We start from the raw sequence: 20443 nt of genomic DNA, 5'->3' as shown, positions 1-20443 counted from the left end.
GGAGGAGGCAGAAGAGGGTGACATCTCCCGTTAGCACCAGGACCGGGCCAAACTCTGAGAAAGAAACTAGGCAGCACTGCCCTCACCCCTTATTTTTAAGAACTGAGAGAATGAAAAATCCATGTGTGTATTTGTACACACGCTGAACACATTGAAGATGCAGGTTTTGGTGCGGTGACTGCACAGACTTCACAAACTCTTAAGACATCTACACAAACTGGTTTGAAACCCTTTCCCGTTTTCGCTGTAAAATTCCTTCTCTTTAGGTTTAGTATCTTCGCATCTAAATTTTCTGTTCACCATACTAACAACTGCTACATCTGAAATTTTTCCTCTCCTAATGCAAATACCCATCCTGGAAAGATACAAAGACACCAGTCCTGGCAGAAGCTTCTTCTTTTTAGACACTAATAGGAATCACAAAGGAACTATGATAATGCTCTGGGGACAACAGAGGATGAGATGGTTGGATGGCATCCCCGACTCAAAGGACATGAGCTTGGGTAAACTCCAGGAGTCGGTGATGGACAGGGAGGCCTGGTGTGCTGCAGTCCATGGGGTCACAAAGAGTCAGACATGACTGAGTGAATGAACTGAACTGAACTACTAGATTCAAAGGAATATAGTGGACTAGACAGAGGATTCTATTCCCTGTTCCAGCACAGATCAGAGAGTGGGGCACGCATTTAGTTTTCCCTACTGCAATTAATTATTCACTGTACCTGAACACCAAATGGTAGGAAAGTCTAAAAACAATCCCTGTTAACTTTAGCTCCCTTGAGATTGGATCCTTGGTTTGGTTTTACTCTGATATATTTCTAAGCACCCAGTACCTGATATATATATATATATATATACACATACAGTAGGTGCTCAATAAATATTTGTGAAATGAGAGAATCAGATCACCTAATTTGGCTTTAAAAAGACCAGAACTACTAAAGCTGGGTAAACAACAATTCTCTTTTCATATACTACTTTCTAGCTGATGGAGTTCCTTTGAAGCTTGTTTGTACCGCAGCAGCTCTGAGCAGTCAGAAAAGCAGAGGAAATTAAAAACTCTAGTCTAGAGTTTTAGCACCCTAGCAAGCCTACTGCGAGTCTCCACTGGTGCTTTCCAAGCAGTGAGAGAAGCAGAAATGAGGCTGCCTCTGAGATAAACATGCCATGAAGCTGGGCACAGCGGCACTAGGCAGAAAAGCCCCTGCCTGGGCAGATCCCGGGGAACGGGGGAGCTTCGGGGAGCACGCTGACGATGGCAGTGTCCTAAGGGCCCTTCTAGGAGCAGGGGGGACTCAGGAAGCCTCTTGAGATGTTTGTGCCTCCTTTGGCAAGACCATCCACTGTGCAATGTTGTATCCAGTGATCTTAGCTCTGTACCATTCATCCTTTTATTCTTTATTTTCCTTTGTTTTACTTTCTTGCCAAACAAACTTCTGACTGTAATCTGGTAAACCCCAACCAGCTGAAGGTATGTGGCTGTTAACACAATTAAAATATAGTTTTTTAAAGCCCCGCTCTATGTGGATACGAAAAAAATCTCCCCACTGTGTTTCCTGTGATTATTTTTGCTTTCAGCATGCTGGTGGTTTGGGTTAAGGTGGGCTCATAAGCCTATGAAAAATGCGCCAGTGGAATGTCAGCTCATCACCCTGGACTGTGGCTTTCACCACTGTGCAAAATACGCTAAGGAAATTTTAGCATTCGTCCTAATTTGGCTAACAAATAAACGGCTCTTAAAGTCTTTCAAGTCCTTGAAGCCTATAAACTCAAGAATGATAGCATAAAACGTTTAGAAAGAGCTCAGTCCTGTGTTCATATTTCTTTACCACTCAGAAATGATAGCCTAATGAAGAGGAAAAAAAAACTTTAAGATCTCACAATCTGGCCAGTAGAAGGTGTTTCAAGTGAACATAGCTAAGGAAATCTAGAAGCTTTGATTTCTATGCTAATGTTATAAATAAAAATTTAATTACAATTAATAGTCAATACCAGAACAAAGTAATCTTTTTCTACTGCAGTTTAATTTTCCCAGGAAAATATCTCAAAAAATATGTGCCTCTGATCAGAGGCTTCATGACCATAACCAGAAGCCATTCTCTCTCAAAATTAACTCAATCTTACTGCATGGACAATGGTGCACAGAGATCTGAACACACATGGCCCGCCCATCCTCCAGAGCAGCGAGGTATGACACTCAGCACCCAGGGTGTTTACTTCCTTGAGCTTTAGGCATTTCGAACAATGCCAGCTGGATCCTGGAACAAACTCAGAAATAAGTGAAATTCCTAAATTACATCAGAAAATCCCAACTAGAGAACACAGACCTAGATCCAAAACAGTATTTTAAGGAAATTAAACATCTAATCTGAGTCAAGTGGCTCCTTTAGGAAATACCCTGGTGTGAGTCCTGTCTGTTTCCTGGCAGAGTCACATCTTGGCAGACACAAGGCCGTGACTGCCCGGTTCTCAAGGGCTCCTTCAGATTGAAATCAGATGTAGGTAACCGTCTCAATTTAAGTTGATTAAACACACAGACTAAACCAGGTAATTACAAATGCATGTGTTGGGGAATGGAAGGAGGAGACAGAATGGGGACTTCTTTATTTTTTAAAGTGTTTTGAAAGATGGGAACAATTTTAAGAACAAAAAAGTGGAATAATGCCAAATATAGAAACAGATGTTTTGGATTATAAAGCTGCTGGGAAACGAGACTTTTTTGCCGAGCATCTCTGGATTCTAATCCAGGATTCAAGGGCTCTCATTTTACCTCCAGTCCCATTCTGAAGTTGTTGAATCCCATTCATTTACCACCCACCACTGAGACAAAACACAACCTACGACTTTAGCAAGGTGCAACAAAGAGTAATTCAAATAAGCTGGTGGGAAGAAACCTGTGTATTTTTTATTGCTCTTGACAATGCATTGCAATGAATGTGTAGGGAACTTTAGCTCAAGTGTTCAACAAATGGAAAACTCCAAAGTGCATACTCCTTTTTAAAAGTTCATTAGAGGGACTTCCCTGGCGGTCCACTGGCTAAGACTCTGTGCTCCCAATGCAGGGGGCCAGGTTCAATCCCTGGTCAGGGAACTGGATCCCACATGAAACAGAGTTCCCTGCTGCCTGCTGAGAACAAAGAGTTTTTGCATGCCACAGTGAAAACTGAAAATCTCGTGTGCTGCAACTAAGACTCAGCACAGTCAAATAAATTAAAAATATCTGAAAAATAAAGTCATTAGAAAACAGGCAAATTTCTACTAAGTCCTTCTGGGTGGCTCCACGAAATTTCCTGTTAACTAATTCATACCTGTAAGACCGATGCCGGACCAGGGGCACTTGGCCTCTCAACCATCACTTCTGGGAACCATGGATCTTATCAGTACTTATGAGTGCAGAAGCTTATGAGTACTCTAATTTGAATCATTTTTAGTTTCTAAGCTTTCTGTCATTCACAAAGGTGGAAAACTGCAAACTGTGTATCATACCCAGGGGTATATCCATAAAGGCAGGGTGTTAAGGTGGTCAATGGCTTCATCTAACTTTATGTTTTTCAATTTGTGCTTTTCATATTCAAGCTAGTACTTCCTAATAGTTGCTTGTTTTCTTCATTGATTTTTCAGATAACTGAGCTTTGCTTTCAGTCTTTTAAGCAATGATTCTGGTGACAATTACCACAATGGAATAGACGCCTCAAGAATACCATTTCATAGCAAATTTCGTTCCCAAAGTCCATGGCACTTTATAGTCTTCCTTTACTTGTGATAATATTATTCTTTTTTCAGCATAAGGAATATTCTTCCTCCCTATCATGAGAATCAGCCATTTTCCAAAACTAGGCTAGGATTCAGATGAAGAATAGGAGGCAGAACACAGCCCTCCCTTTATAAATGTACTGACGCTACATACGACGTGGAAATGATGAGTTGAAGCTTTCGGTGCCAGTGCTGTACGTCAAAGACTATTGACACTTGTCTCATATCAACAGTTCTTTTTGTCCCTATGAACAAAATTATTTCCTTCATCTGGTTATTTTAGATACAGAGAGAATGGTCTTTCTGTCCTACTAGCAAAATAATAAATAGCTTTTCTGGTTCTTACCGTTGGAAATTCCTTTTATAAGAAACAAAACATTTTATCCTAAGAAGTTTCCGCAGCTATTATCCACCTATAATTCTAAAAAAACAAAAAAACAAAAAAAAACCCTTGCACACAAGTGATGCCCAAAGAATAAAGCAGAATGATTATAATTGAAATTCCCAAAATGTAAGTAAATTTTTACAGTAAATAACTTCCATATCTATGAAATTACACAGGCAAGGTTTGATTCACAGTCTTTGGACTGCAAACCACTCTTTCTAAAATGCCACACCTTGTCCATTGCAGATCCTTCTCATAACCTGTTTTGGCAGGAATAATGTTAGAAGGGCACTTCAACCATAAACGTTGACAGATGTTGGACCAGGAAGTTGTAACCAAAGAAAAGGTATTACCATGGTATGTAATGGAATGGCTTCTAATTTTGAGTGGCTTCAGCGTCACTCTTGGTTTTTCACCTCCAGCTATATCACTAGTGGCTTTAGAACCACAGGCAAATTACTTAACCTCCTAGAGTGGCAGTACCTATAAAGTAGGAAGGATAACTATAGGATTATTCAGGATCATATCAGTGCTAACTAAGGGGTCCGGGTGCTCAGTGGATCGTGAATAAATGGCAGGAACTAATACCACCTCCTCCTGGCGCTGGCTGAAAGCAAATGAGACCACACACATCTCTGCAGGGCTCAACCTTTACAATCAGAAAGCTCGTGGTCCGGTGCCTCCCCTTGATGGACACTGACAGCTACACAGCTAGAACGAGTCCTTACTTCCACTAACATGTCATTAGTGGCCACTTACTTCTTCTCCTTCCTTACTGCCCTCAGATCTTCTGAAGATTTACCACTTTTAGTAAATGAAACAAATAAGCAAAAATCTTGAATTAGCATAGATTCAGCTCCTACTCTGAAAGCTCCAGATTCTTCTGGGGATCAACAGGGCTGATCAGATTGTGAGGGCTTTTCCAGGAGCCATGTTGGGAGACTTCGAGGTGGCTACATGTGAGAGTCCCCTGGGGCCATCCCTAGAGGCTGGGTCGCACTGCACAGGATCCCCTGGGGATGGCTCCATGAACTCTAGAGGGGGTAAAAAAGATGAACCTCTCAGATTGACCTGTTTACAATATTAGGGCTCAGAAAGTTCTGGAAACGAAGTCTGAAGGTTCAATCACTGTTTCTATTTAAGTGCCACAAAACCACCCAATATAAGCATGTGCATTTCTGCACCTACTTAGGAATATGAATAAAGACTGCTTCAATCTGTGGTGAAATATCACTTTAATAGTTTCAACACAAAACTAACTATTGGAATAGCACAATTATTGACTTTCTGTTTGAGGCTCAATTCCTTTGAATTCCTGAATTAGAAAAAGTTATGGATCTCAAAGAAATGCTGCAGCACGTTCCTTTTGAAATAGTTCTAACCTAACAATATTCACTGGAAAAAAAAAAAAGACTATATATGTTTACAGATAGGAACTAGAAGTGAATATAGAAAAAAATAAAACAGTTGAAGACAGCCAGATTCAATGATTTTCCTTTCTTTTGATTTTATGCTAATACTGGCTTTACATTCTTGATGAAACATGTAATACACTATAAAAGATAAAGTACAGAAAATGTCATTTGCTTGTATCTGCCTAAGCAGTCCAGTATCTTTCATATGGTTGTGATAACTATTACTAGTCTATAAACCAAAGTGAAATTAGAGAATGGATGAGGCAATATGAGGGTGGCATGGATAGTGCGTGGAGGGTGGCTTACAGAATAGCTGCTGACTTATCCTTAAGCGTCAGATGAAACAAAACTTCTTTCCAGAAGCCTTTGTACTAAACTCCATTAAGACTGATAATTTAGTGATTTGACTCTTCTAACGAGTTATGGTGAGCACAAAGGTAGAGACCAGGGTACCTCCAGCGCCTGGTGCTATCTCTGTCACATAATAAAAGCTCAATAATTTGTTATTGATAGAATAAACACATAAATGAATATAATTTAGAGTAATATGTATCAAATAACAGGTCACAAACATGAGTTTTTAAAAGAATGTCTATTCATTTCTGGGTACAGATTGAAAAATCAATGGATCCTACATTTGATGGGAATATATACAAATTTCAATCAATTGCTATGATGGCTAGACCAATCATTCATTTCAACAAATAAAGAACAACTCAGAAAATTTCTGGAGCGCTGTGCTACATGGATCTTTGTTGCTGTTGTTCAGTCTCTAAGCGGTGTCCAATTCCTTGTGACCCCATGGGCTGCAGGACACCAGGTTCCTCTGTCCTCCACTATCTCACAGGGCCAACTCACATTCATGTCCATCGAATCCGTGATACTATCCAACCATCTCATTGTCTGCTGTCATCCTCTCCTCTTGACTTCAATCTTTCCCAGCATCAGGGTATTTTCCAATGAGTCGACTCCTTTCATCAGGTGGCCCAAGTACTGGAGTTAAGCTTCAGCAATAGTCTTTCCAATGAATATTCAGGGTTGATTTCCTATAAGATTGACTGCTTTGATCTCCTTGCAGTCCAAGGAAGTCTCAAGAGTTTTTTCCAGCACCACAATTCAAAAGCATCAATTCTTCAGTGCTCAATTCTTTATGCTCCAACTCTCACATCCACACATGACCACTGGAAAAACTGTCTGTGTCTTTGACTATATGAACCTTTCTCAGCAAAGTGATGTCTCTGCTTTTTAATATGCTATCTAGGTTGGTCATAGCTTTCCAAGCAGCAAGTGTCTTAATTTGATGGATGCAGTCACCATCTGCAGTGATTTTGGAGCCCATGAAAATAAAATCTGTTACTGCTTCCACTTTTCCCCTCCTATTTGCCAAGAAGTGGTGGGACTATATGCCATGATCTTCATTTTTTAAATGGCAAGTTTCAAGCCAGCATTTTCACTCTCCCCTTCATCAAGAGGCTCTTTAGTTCCTCTTCACTTTCTGTTATTACAGTGGTATCATCTGCATATCTGAGGTTGTTGGTATTTCTCCTGGCCATCTTGATTCCAGCTTGTGCTTCATCCAGCCCAGCATTTCTCATGATGTACTCTGCATAGAAGTTAAGTGAGTAGGGTGACAATATACAGCCTTGACGTACTCCTTTCCCAACTCTGAACCAGTCAGTTGTTTTATGTAAGGTTTTAACTGTTGCTTCTTCACCCACATACAGGTTTCTCAGAAGACAGGTAAGGTGGTCTGGTATTCCCATCTCTTTAAGAATTTTCCACAAGTTGTTGTGATCCACATGTTAAAGGCTTTCACATAGTCAATGAAGCAGAAGTAGATGTTTCTCTGGAACTCGCTTGCTTTCTCCATGATCCAGCAAAGGTTGGCAATTTGATTCCCAGTTCCTTTACCTCTTTGAAACCCAGCCTGTACACCTGGAAATTCTTAGTTGACATACTGCTGAAGCCTAGCTCAAAGGATTTTGAGCATGGCCGTGATAGGATGTGAAATGAGCATAATTGTACAGTAGTTTGAACATCCTTTGGCATTGCCCTTCTTTGGGATTAGAATGAAAACTGACCTTTTCCAGTCTTGTTGCCACTGCTGAGTTTTCCACATTTGCTGACATACTGAGTGCAGCACTTTAACAGTATCATCTTTTAGGATTTTAAATACCGCAGCTGGAATTCCATCACCTCCACTACCTTTGTTTGGAATAATGTTTTCTAAGGCCCACTTGACTTCACACTCCAGGATGTCTGGCTCTAGGTGAGTGATCACACCACTGTGATTATCTGGATCATTAAGACCTTTCTTGTATAGTTCCACTATGTATTCTCGCCACCTCTTCTTAATCTCTTGTGCTTCTGTTAGGTCCTTATGGTTTCTGTCTTTTATCATGCCCATCCTTACATGAAATGTTCCCTTGATATCTCCAATTCTCTTGAAGAGACCTCTAGTCTTGCCCAGTCTATTGCTTTCCTCTATTTCTTTGCATTGTTCCTTTTAAATAGGCCTTCTTATCTCTCCTTGCTATTCTCTGGAACTCTGCGTTCAGTTGGGTGTATCTTTCCCTTTCTCCTGTGCCTTTTGCTTCTCTTCTTTCCTCAGTTATCATTAAGCCTCCTCAGATAACCAATTTGCCTTCTTGCATTTCTTTTTCTTTGGGATAATTTTGGTCACTGCCTCCTGAACAATCTTATGAACCTCTGTCCATAGTTCTTCAGACATTCTGTCTACCAGATCTAATCCCTTGAATTATTCATCACCTACACTGTATAATCAAAAAGGATTTGATTTAGGTCATATCTGAATGACCTAATGGTTTTCCTTACTTCAATTTAAACCTGAATTTTGTAGTAAGGAGCTCATGATCTGAGCAACAGTCAGCTCCAGGTCTTAATTTTGCTAACTCTATACAGCTTCTGCATCTTTGGCTGCAAAGAACATAATCAATGTGATTTTGGTATTGACCATCTGGTGAGGTCCATGTGTAAAGTCAAACTGTGCTGTTGGAAAAGGGCGTTTGCTATGACCAGCATGTTCTCTTGACAAAACTCTGTTAGCCTTTGCCCTATTTTACTTTGTACTCCAAGGCCAATCTTGCCTGTTATTAAGGCTACCTTTTGACTTACTACTTTTGCATTTCAATCCCCTATGACAAAAAGGACATCATTTTTTGCTGTGTTGTAGGTCTTTCACAGAACCAGTCAACTTTAGTTTCTTTGGCATCAATGGTTGGGGCACAGACTTGGATTACTCGGATGTTGAATGGTTTGCCTTGGAAAGCAACTGAAATCATTCTGTTCTTTTTGAAGATTCTGCCCAAGTACCACATTTTGGACTCTTTCATTGACTATGAGGGCTATTCCATTTCTTTTAAGGGGTTCTTGCTCACAGTAGTAGATATAATGGTCATCAGAATTAAATTTGCCCATTTCTGCCCATTTTGTTCATCTATTCCTAAGATTGGAGGTTCAGTCTTACCATCTCCTGCTTGGCCACATCCAGTTTACCTTGACTCATGGACAAAACATTTCAGGTTCCTATGCAATATTGTTCTTTACAGCATCAGACTTTACTTTCACCACCAGACACAATCCACAGCTGAGGGTCATTTCCACCCTGGCCCAGCTGCTTCACTCTTATTGGCACTATTAGGAATTGCTCTCTGCTCTTCCCAGTAGCATACTGGACACCTTATGACCTGGGAGTCTCATCTTCCAGTATTATATCATTTTGTCTTCTCATATACTCTATGGGGTTTTCTAGGCAAGAATACTGGAGTGGGTTGCTGTTTCTTTCTCCAGTGGGCCATGTCAGAACTCTTCACCAGGACCCATCCATCTTGGAAGGCCCTTCACAGCACGGCTCTTAGCTTCATTGAGTTACACAAGCCCTTTCGCCATGTCAAGGCTCTGATCCATGAAGGGGAGCTGCGTCTTGTTTGAGGCCAAATGGCTAAAACTCAAGAAAACTCTCTGAATATAAAAATACAGCTAAGAATTCTGAGTAGCATCTACACTGCCTTCTCTGCAGATCAGCTAGGCCATGAAGTCCTAACCTAACAGAGTCCCCTATCCTGGGGCCAACTGTGGTAAGGCGGGGGTAGGAAAGGGAACTCTATCCAAGCCCAAGGAAACCAGAGCTGTCCTGGCTCTGTTCTGAAAGGGCCCAGGATTTCCTAGACTTGAGGTGACGTCTAAGCATCACTGCTGGGGTGGCTTTTATCAGGTCATTTCTTCTAAGAGGTGCACATTCTTGAATGTGAGGAAAGAACAGGGTGCAGGAAAATAATTGCTGGATTCCAAATTGTATATTCAGTCTTAAATGAAAAGTAAACAATTCCTGAGAGGGAAGAAAAGTATTTCTTTACAAATTCAAGCTAAGATTGAGCAAAAGATACAACTTAGATTGTTCTCAGACACTGTTATTCCTCAGGGGAATTTCAGCATTAATTTATGACTAATAGATTAACCACCCCCCCACTTTTGTCAAGTCCTTGATTAAACCCTTTGTGTGTGTGTTTGGGGTGTGTGTGTGTGTGTGTGTGTGTGTGTATGTATGTGCCCGTGAAGTCCTTGATTAAACCGTGTGTGTGTGTGTGTGTGTGTATGTGTGTGTGTGTATGTATGTGCCCGTGAAGTCCTTGATTAAACCCTTTGTGTGTGTGTTTGGGGTGTGTGTGTGTGTGTGTGTGTGTGTGTGTGTGTGTGTGTGTATGTGTGTATGTATGTGTGTGTGTGTGTGTGTGTGTGTGTGTATGTATGTATGTGCCCGTGGACTCATGGGCAAGTCTGGAGGAGTCTGGGCTTCATTCAAATGAAATCTCTCTTCCATCTTGGAAGACGTCTATATTACTTTTGATGAGAAGAGGCGTGATGCCTCAAGGGCTTCAATCCCCCACAAGTCTTAAAAGTGGTCTTGCGGTTTAAGAATAGAAGTAGGAAACCAGATTAAAATTGCCTTTCTTTATCTGTATCCAAAAATACCTTCATGATCCTTATTTCATTGTTCTGAAACAAAGTAAGGAGGGTGGTATGCTGAGATCCCCAGTGGAGATCCTGCCAACCCCCAGCTGTGTGACTAGCCAAGTGAGCCTCTTCACCTGCAATGTGATTAAAACTGATTATGTCTCAGAGTTGTAGCCACCACATGAGATGAGAAAACCAAAGCTTTTAGAGGTTTAGTGTTTTTTTTTTTTTTAAATCACAGAATTATGGAGCCAGAAATTAAATGCGGCCCTCTGACTTCCAAGCCTTTTCTACTAGCATGCTGCTGCTGCTGCTGCTAAGTCACTTCAGTTGTGTCCGACTCTGTGCGACCCCATAGACGGCAGCCCACCAGGCTTCCCCGTCTCTGGGATCCTCCAGGCAAGAACACTGGAGTGGGTTGCCATTTCCTTCTCCAATGCATGAAAGTGAAAAGGGAAAGTGAAGTTGCTCAGTCATCTCCGACTCTTCACGACCCCATGGACTGCAGCCTACCAGGCTCCTCTGTCCATGGGATTTTCCAGGCAACAGTACTGGAGTGGGTTGCCATTGCCTTGGTCAATTTTAAAATCCTTGAGAAATGTCACTGAAGACTAGGGTAATACTATATTAAAAATCAGTTTCTCAAGACATCAGGAAAAAAAAAAACAAAACAGTTACCTTAGAAGATCACTCATATCTAGGTTATTTCGTCCTATCTACTATTTATAGCTACTGATTGATACACCAGATTTTTATAATGCTAAATACCAGTGTCAAGTTCATATATTCTTCTGGATATTAGATATAAAGGTAAAAAGATTATAGATACTAAAGAGATATAGCACTATTAGCCAAATATAAAGACTTAATTCTCAATTTCTCTAAGATATTTATCTTCAGAATTTAGTGACCTATAAAATATTCTTATAATGAATAACAGCCCTAAAATGTTTATATGAAAGTGATAATGTTTTAATGATGTGTCTCACAGTATCACTAACTTGATTAGAGCAGGACAAATTCTGTCCAAAAGATGGTAATAAAATGTTCTTTCAAAAAACATGGAACAAAGTCCTTAAATATCTTAGCCATAAGATGCCAATAAAATTATGGAACAAAGTCCTTAAATATCTTAGCCATAAGATGCCAATAAAATTGAATTCATATCTAGTTTAATTAAACAATGGAAGTCAGGTGGTAAAGGGTAGAAAACTTCCCTTTGTCCCTCCTTTCCTGGGAAACTTTCAAAGGTTGAAAATCAATTCCTTTTGTCCCCTTGTTATTCATCTGCTACACATTAAATAGAAACTCTGGGTATCGAGTAATTCCCATAGGGTCTTTCATCTACAGAGAAGCCTGGTACAAATTAAATTCTTACTCTCCTTCATGAATTATAGATATGTGTTGTAGTGGACCATTGATTTATCAGCATATGCTTTTGCTAGTTCAGCGTGGTGTGACAAGCTAAGGGCAGTCCTTCTCTAAGGCTATTTTGGGTTGGGGATTGGGATGCTGTATTAATATAGAGCATTATCATGTTGTTCTGACTTCACAGTCTCTGTTTAAAAGGCATCCTGTTAGACACTGTGTTTTAGTTACCTCCGTGATCCTTCAGCCATTTAGGTTACTTGCGTATGTGTGTTCTAATACACTGTAATAACACTAAAATGTGTAACATCACATCTGCCAGTGATGTGATGCTTATGAAATGACCATTGTAATGGTTATTACACATAACGTGCAAGAACAGACCGTGCAGAAGATCTCTTAGGAATTCTTAATTGATGCAAGAGTTGGTTTAGCATTGAACTTCAGAACCAATAGTTAAGGAAATAAATTTGACCCCTGCCTGCAATATATCTTCAGGTGACACAGCTTAGATAGGGTCTCTGTCCTAAATCCTGGCTTTTAGAAGGAAACCACAGATATATGATAACCCACACACATACACACTCAGTTTTCAACCTCTAGTGCCAGAAGTTCTCAGCATTTCACTTGAATCTGTTCCCCACCAAATACGCTAAAACTCTTTTTGCGGCAGGTGTTCTTTTAGGTCTTTAACAAAGACAAAATTTGGTCAGCTCTCGGCCTATTTCTAAGTGCCAGGCCTCCCCGAACCACGCGTTTCCCCCTCAGACACGAGTCTGTCTCTGGCCCAACATGCACCTCGGCTAGTCTCCTCCCGCCCTCGCGAGACCCACCCTCGGAGCGGAAGCCTCTCCCGCAGGGGCCTCACCTCGCTCGAGTCCTCCTGCTGGTTGATGACGGCGAGCGCGTCCTCCGCCGCCTGCCGCTTGGCCTCAGCCACCGTGCGCTCCATCTTGGCGCGCTCCGACGTGATCATGTCGTGCGCTTTCCGCTCGGCCTCGGACACGGCCTTCTGCAGCTCGGTCATCGCCTGCCGCTTCACCTCGTTGACCGCCTCCTCTGCGGGCCGGGCAGGGGGGACCGGACAAGAGAACAAGCTCGGTTAGCGTGCGGCCCGGGCTCCCGACCCGTCACCACAGAACGCTAGACACGCGCGACTCCCGGCCTGTACCGGGCGGGTCTTCCAGACCTCTAAAGACCCACGTTCTGGAAATATTTAGGAAACGCAAAGGGTGAAGCCTTGTTCCTTTAATTTACACTCCTGGGAATACCTTTTATTTCTGTAGCCTCACGATAACTGGACTACCAAACTAGTGTTCCAGACAGGATCCTGAGATCAGACTAAGTAGTCAGAAGACAAAAATTACCACAAGAAATCCGTCTACATAACTGAGACCCACGAAGAAGAATAAGGTGTTTTGCCACAATGAAATATGAACATAGAGAGTCCATGGGTAATGCTTTCAGGAAAAGAGAGGAAGGGAATAGATTTTACACAGACACATATATAAATGCAAACACTTGTTTTGCTGGTGAAAGATACAGTAATGAAAAGGTGTCTCATGACAATTAATGCAGACCTTTGAAAGAAAATCCAAGATGAAACAAATGGAAGATCCAGCTTTTCATTTCCTGAGTGATGTGGATATTAAAAAAAAATCATTTTCTCATTTCCAAATTTTTCAGTTGTAGTCCATTTACTGAATCAAATATAAGTAGTTTTGCATAACCAACTGTTGCACTAGACAAATATAATTGAATCATACTGCAGGCCAAAACAATCAGGCCTGACTACAAACCTGCAAGGTGTCAAATTAGCTCTTTATTTTTGGCTGTGGAAAGGGTGCAAAGATTTGACTAATGTACAACATAAGATTGACAACTAAAACAAGTAATTTCCATTTTAAAAAATTAACTGTTCTAATTAACAAGGGAAAATATCCTCCCCCTGAATTAGTTTATCTAATTTTCATCTTTATTCAAAGCAAAATGACAATGATTAATTGAAAATTTAATAAGCAGTAATTATTAACTTGGCAAATCTCGTACCAATTAACACTCTATTAAAACTAATTATGACATGTTTCATTCAAGTGTTTGCACTTAATTGTTTCACTCACTTAAAAAGCACCTTAATTAAATGTTCTGTTTAATTAAAAACATAGATTCCTAATAAAAATGTTATACTGCAGATTAAAAATGTTGAGATACAAATACTCCTAGAGTTCTTTAAATTTCTATGTTTTATTTCACACCTCCATAGTTCATGACTTGAGGATCAGGAGAAGCCCTCCACTATTAATTAATAATCATGACTTTCGTAGCCTCCACCATTTTTTACAGCACTATTCTGAAGTTCACTCATTTGTAACTAGTGTCTGCTATATTTTATAAACTAAATTAAAAGGGAAAGATCCAGACAGGACATATTAACTGAAATATGTTCAGCATTTTTTGGTTGCTTTAAATATGCATTTAAAGCCTGGATGGAAGCAGAGCACTGCACAGAGGTGGCAGCACCTTCTTCACCAGCAGGTGGAAAGATACCTTTATTATCCTATCGTAAAGGCTTGGGGCACTAGGGAAGCACTGCCCTTCTAACTGTATAGTCAGGGTCTAATTTGGTTTGAATATTCAAGGTGAATTAAAATTCTATCTAAGTGGTAATACAGGACAATAATTTTTGCTTACGATCAAAGCTGTAGCTTGACTAATTGTATATGCAAATCAGGCAATTTATATTTAAATTATGCATTCCTATTCTAATCCCACAGGCATATACAGATCAGCAAAGAGAATTGGTAGGACATTTACAAGGTGCTTGAATATTTATTACCAACAGCAAACATTCATTGATTGTTTGAAAAATATACTGAAGAAAACAGTTGCAATTTAAAAACTATATATATGGTAGCCTTTCTCCAATTTTATAAAGACCTTTTAAACTACAGAGTATATTTTGTTACCTTTTCTATTGCTTTTAAAAATACTACTTTTAGGGGAAAAGGGATATGGCCTTCAATATTTTGTTAGGATTCCAAATATTTAATATGTATCTTGTTATTACATTGTATTATTAGGGTAACATGCAAACTTTGAATAGGGTCTAGACGTTAAATAATTATATTGTATTAATGTTAATATCCTGATTGTGGTAACCATACTATGGTTATATAAGAGGATGTCCTTGTTCTTATTAGGAAATACACAGTAAAATGTTTAGGGTAAAAGGATATCACGTCTGCAATTTACTCTGAAGTGGTTGGGAAAAATATATATATAATGCATAAACAGAAAAAGAGTGAAGGAAAGACGGAAACAGAGAGAGAAGACATCAAAGCAAATATGGTGAAATAGGGAAAACTGGGAGAAAGTTATATGAGATTGTTTATACTATTTTCTGCAACTCTTTCTGCAAGTTTGAAATCATTTAAAAATAAAATGGTGCAAAATATTATATGATGTACTTTCGAGCACAGGATGTAATTCCAAAATTATAATTTTCTCTGAAAAAAAGACACATGGGTTACATTCCATTGGATTTTAGATAATTGATATTAGCATTTGATATTGTTCAAATGCTTTAAACTTGATTTTATTTACCTATATTTGTCACAAAGGTAATGTATAATAGTTTCATTGCAAAGACACACTTTATACGTTTTGTCTAAAAAAAAAAAGAAAAAATTGCCCTTAGTGAATTTTAGAATCTTGGGGGAAAAAACTTTCAAATTTTAACAGGCTGAATGTAGATGTCACATTCTGCCTTTGGTGTTTTACTCATGTTGGATGCCTTGACACTTTGAACACTAGAAATGCCTTTTTAAAAGCCTATACATATGACAAGCAGTTACTTGAGACTTCCAGGTGAAACTGTCATCTGTCCTTCAAAGGTTCAATAGACTCCCCCTAAAATTTGGCAGCTATCCATAGAAAACTGTTCCCAAACTGTTTTTATGCAGCTGATTAGGGATATCACTGTGATAAAAATACAAATTTAATGAAAATTACTTCCAGGTCAGATTTTAGACTGAAGACCTAATATAGATGGATAGGTACATTTTATAAACATTCTAAACATTGGTTTGATAAGGTTTAACCCTTAGAAAATGCATGGACACTACATAAACAAGTATTGCTCTTTCTCTCTTTTCAGAGTACCCAAAATGCAAAGTATACCTAGAACTGATTTGAGAAATCCACCAGACAGTGAAGAAAAATTAATAGTGGACTCAATAGATTACAATATTCCAAGTTAAAAAAAAAAAAAAAAACAACTGATTAAGTGCAAAGTACATAGCTCTGTTTTGAATCTGCTTCCAATTGCTTACCACTTACGGTAGGATTTCCTTTGTGCATAGCTATTCAAGTTGACTTTCCAACAAAGGTAGTATATTCAGAAAAATCTGCTCTCACTTAATAGCAGTCAAACAAAGACTTGAGCAGATAATAGCACAGAAAGAATTTGGATTACACAAGACTTCACTGTCAATTTTTCTTTATGAACTATCAAGATTTAACTCAAATATACACAAGTAAGGGAAATACAGAGACTCTCTCCCTCAACACAAAAATTCATCCTTCTGCTATCCAAAATGGCAATTCTTTGTACCTCTTATTGGAATAAGTTGCACTGACAGCTCAAAATTGGGAAGAAAAATGGTCAGAAGGAAGACACAGCAATTCTTTCTCCAGATCATGTGGCACTCAGCACATTTTAACAGCCTAAGAGTGTTCCATAACTGTTATCTTGGTAGGAAATCTTCTTAGAGGCAATGTGGTAGATCTGGTAAGACTATACAGACCGGCTATACATACATACATACACACACACACAACACAACACATATAAACCTTAACCTTTAGGCTGAATGGATCTATCTGATTTGTATAATAGACATGTAAGAGATCTTTCTCTTTGGTTCTTAATCTAAGCTGCTAAGCCTAGAATACTATCAGATTTTGAAACACCTTATCACTCTTACAAAAGAGCTATTTCTTAGAAAATTTAAAAAAAAAAAAAAAACCCACACAACTCGAATAAGAGTCAAGGCACCAGAGTCACCAAGTTGCACAGAACTACAGACATAATAACTGGGTCAAATCAAAACCCAAACTGAAATCTTCTGTAGGAAAAAAACTCTTTTCTCCTTGACTGGGGGTTTACTGGCCCACACCTGTCTGATGGTTTGCAGAAATAGCATTTTCCAGTTTCTCAGCTTGGACAAACCATTTTAACAGTTAGAGTTGTTGTTTAATCACTAAGTCACGTTCGACTCCTTTGCAACCCCATGGACTATAGCCCGTCAGGTTCCTCTGTCCATGGGATTTCCCAGGCAAGAATACTGGATTCAGTTGCCATTTCATGCTCCAGGACACCTTCCCAACCCACGGATCAAACCTGTGTTTCCTGTATTAGCAGGTGGATTCTTGACCACTGAGCCATCAGGGAAACACTAACAGTTGGAGTTACAGAAACTCACAGACACATTATGTGTTTGCAATGTCATTTTTAAGTCATGAAATAGGTTTATAATTTATCTGAGTTTTTTTTTTTTTTTAATAAGGTTTTGGCTCAACTTACTGGTGTCCCACCAAGATTCTGCCAAATTTGAATTTCTTTAAGCCCAGTAAGTCAATGAGTCATCAGAAACTTAAAGCTACTTCAAAATGTAGAACAATATCTCTTAATGAAAATCAGACAGTATACATGGAAAAGAAAACATAAATTTAGCAACTTTGTCATTTAACTTATTTTAGCTTTGGTCATTGCATATTAATTAGCACAAAAGATCAATTTTAAAAAATGTTGGTAACCACAAGATTTCTGAGTGCCTCAACTGGTGAATTTGTTGCTGTGATATTTTTTAAAAGAATTTAAAAGGTAGATGTCAATTATAGCTCAATTAAAAAAATTAGAAGATAAGGCTAAAGTAAAATACCAGACTTCATTTTCAGGAAGGAAAAGGTGCATGCAAGCTGAAACCTCAGGCTTCCAACCTGGAACCATTACAGCCCCTGAAAAATGGGGTTTATAACAGAAGTATCACCAGACCGTCACTACAGTAGCACTAGCAGATGCTATAAAATAAAAACTATTCTGTGTTCTGGTTTAAGAATATTCATCAGGATTTTTAAAGTGTGTGTGTGTGTGTGTGTGTGTGTGTTGGGGGCGTATTTTGTTGCTGTTGCTGTTAGCGGTAAAGTCCTTCCTTGTCATTCTTCACATCACTGCATTAACAACTGCACACAGCTGCCAGAACACTAAACTCATGTTTTTAAACAATTCTTACCAGCTTTCTTCCAGATCTCCTCTGGCACATATCCAGAAGCAGGCCTGTGAAGGAATTCCCGATGTGCATCTATGAGAAGGATAAAAATCGGTGGAGAGGGGAGGAAAGCACCATAAGCACTGTTATGTCATCACACGGGGAGAGCAAGCAATGCCCACTATCTTGGCTTCTCTACAGAAACACAGTCTTTTAAACGCTTCAACTCCAAAAAATAAAAATAGGAAAACCAGTCATCAGAGCTCAAGGAAAATACGTCACTGGTGTAAATGCTTATATGCTCAAAACAAAATCAACTAAATATTTCATTATGTATGTTAGTCGCTCAGTCATGTCAGACTCTTTGCGACCCCATGGACTCTAGCCCGCTAGGCTCCTCTGGCCATGGAATTCTCCAGGCAAGAATACTGGAATGGGTTGCCATTCCCTTTTCTAGGGAATCTTCCTGACCCAGGGATCGAACCCTGGTCTTCTGCATTGCGAGCAGATTCTTTACCATCTGAGCCCCCAGGGAAACCCACATTTTTCATTATACAATATGTTACACAACACTGTTCCCAGCACTCCCTAAGTATGGGGATTTCTATGAACATATTTTATTAAAGAAAGCAAACTGTATTTGGCAATTTTCTTTTTTAAAAGTCAAATTGAGAGCAGAAAGTCAAATTATATTGGAGTAACATAATTTTCACACAGCTACGATTCTACCACCTTTCAATAAAAAGTGAGCCTGGCTCCATGGCTAACCAGTTCTCACACTTAATTACTTTTAAAAAATCTTGCTGAGCATTAAAAATTCTCACAAAAATTGGATTATATGGATTTGACATGGATGGAAGCAAGAAAGAATCATTAGAATGGATTCATAGAGAGCCAGTTGACCAGATATAACTAGTACAGGACATGCTTCCAGGGTGGGGGTGAGGGGGTGGATATGAAGTTCCACTTTAAATGAAATGTTGTGCTTTTATGCCGCACAAATTTTAAAAGTGAGAAAACAGATCATAATAAAGTTAATATAGGAATGTTAACCTCCAAATAACATGTTCATGAAAATGCCATGAAACCTTATTTTCATGTTTTTATACGTGCTTGAAAATGAAGTGTATACAGTCTTCCACAGCTAAAATATGCTCTAAACTTCTTCCATACTAGATTTTTCAAACAAAATTCTATATATTTAGAAGAAAAAAAATCATTTTAATTTTTATAAACTTAATCTTTCAACTCATGACAAATTTCAAATAATTGAAGTTTTCTCTACAGGTATAGGAAATGTTAAGTAGCAGACTTTTTTTTTTTTTTTTTTTAAGTAGCAGACTTTTTAAAGAATACTTTATCTAATGTATGTTGACGGTCAAAAGAAATTCAGCCCACTCTTTGATATTTTATGGAGCTACAGAATGAGAACAGCACAATCAAATTAGCTAAGTATATATCATTTTATATTTGAATGCCTTAGACACATTTGAATATTCTGAGTCACTTGAGGGTACATAGATTATCAGTTGCCCAGAACATAAAATTTCTAGAACTATTCTAAATTATCAAAATCCTATAGCTTACTGAAGGACATATGGAAAACTCCCTGTACTATCTGCAATGTTCTCATAAGTCTAAAATTATTCCATATATAAACAATTTTTGAAAGTTTACATTAAAATTTCATGACTACCTGATAATGGAATGGACTGAAGTACCCATGCGTTCTCATGTGCACATTCATTTCTATACAGTAAATGACAAAAACCCAAATGTTTTTATTTAAGTAATTTTCATTTGTTAAAGACCTTGATAAATCTGTCTGATGCCTATCAACTCCAAAGAAATAAGACATGGGTAATTAATTTGTCAAGATTATCTGCCACACTATTTTAAAGAAAGCGGTCAGGTTCACACTTAGTCACATGATGCAGTGAAACAGAGATTTACTTAGACATTTATTTTTAGGAGAAAAAACCTTGCTTGGCTTAAGAATAATTTATTGGATGAGAATAGATTTGTAAAGTCTGAAGACAAACAGAGGAAAAAAATATGCCTTCTCCACAGTAGCAAAAAATTGGGGGGGGGGTGTATTTTTCTCATTACTGGGTTAAGGAAAGAGTAATAACTTCATAAAAATTATTTTTCTAAATGGCCAGTTTTTATTACAGACAACGGGAAAGGTGATGCTAAGTTATCCAAATACTAATTAGCAGCACTAGGCAGCACAGGAGAAGAGCTAGGTCTAAAGACCAGAGATGAGGGGTCTTGGCTTT

At 38.8% G+C, this 20443-nt stretch overlaps 1 protein-coding gene and 1 long non-coding RNA gene across 10 annotated transcripts in view; both read right to left on the bottom strand.

Annotated features, from left to right (window-relative positions):
- RUNX1T1 (RUNX1 partner transcriptional co-repressor 1) overlaps window positions 1–20443 on the bottom strand; it is a 149681-nt gene that overhangs the window by 3550 nt on the left and 125688 nt on the right. For 8 of the 9 annotated variants that reach the window (XM_043880214.1, XM_043880216.1, XM_043880219.1 and 5 more), the window contains 2 exons: window positions 18189–18257; window positions 12764–12954 (listed from right to left, as the gene is read on the bottom strand). In XM_043880214.1, coding sequence (XP_043736149.1) covers window positions 12764–12954; window positions 18189–18257 — 260 coding nt within the window. The remainder of the gene's footprint in view (window positions 1–12763; window positions 12955–18188; window positions 18258–20443) is intronic. The other variant, XM_043880217.1, reaches the window with a different exon arrangement.
- Window positions 21–7020, bottom strand: LOC122679477. Its single transcript, XR_006336410.1, has 3 exons — window positions 7008–7020; window positions 6728–6734; window positions 21–4942 (listed from the first exon to the last, which is right to left on the bottom strand). It is a non-coding gene; the product is annotated as an uncharacterized LOC122679477 (long non-coding RNA).

The sequence above is a fragment of the Cervus elaphus genome, chromosome 21, assembly GCF_910594005.1.
Source record: "Cervus elaphus chromosome 21, mCerEla1.1, whole genome shotgun sequence".
NCBI lineage: Eukaryota > Metazoa > Chordata > Mammalia > Artiodactyla > Cervidae > Cervus > Cervus elaphus.
This window is presented reverse-complemented; position numbering and strand designations above follow the sequence as displayed.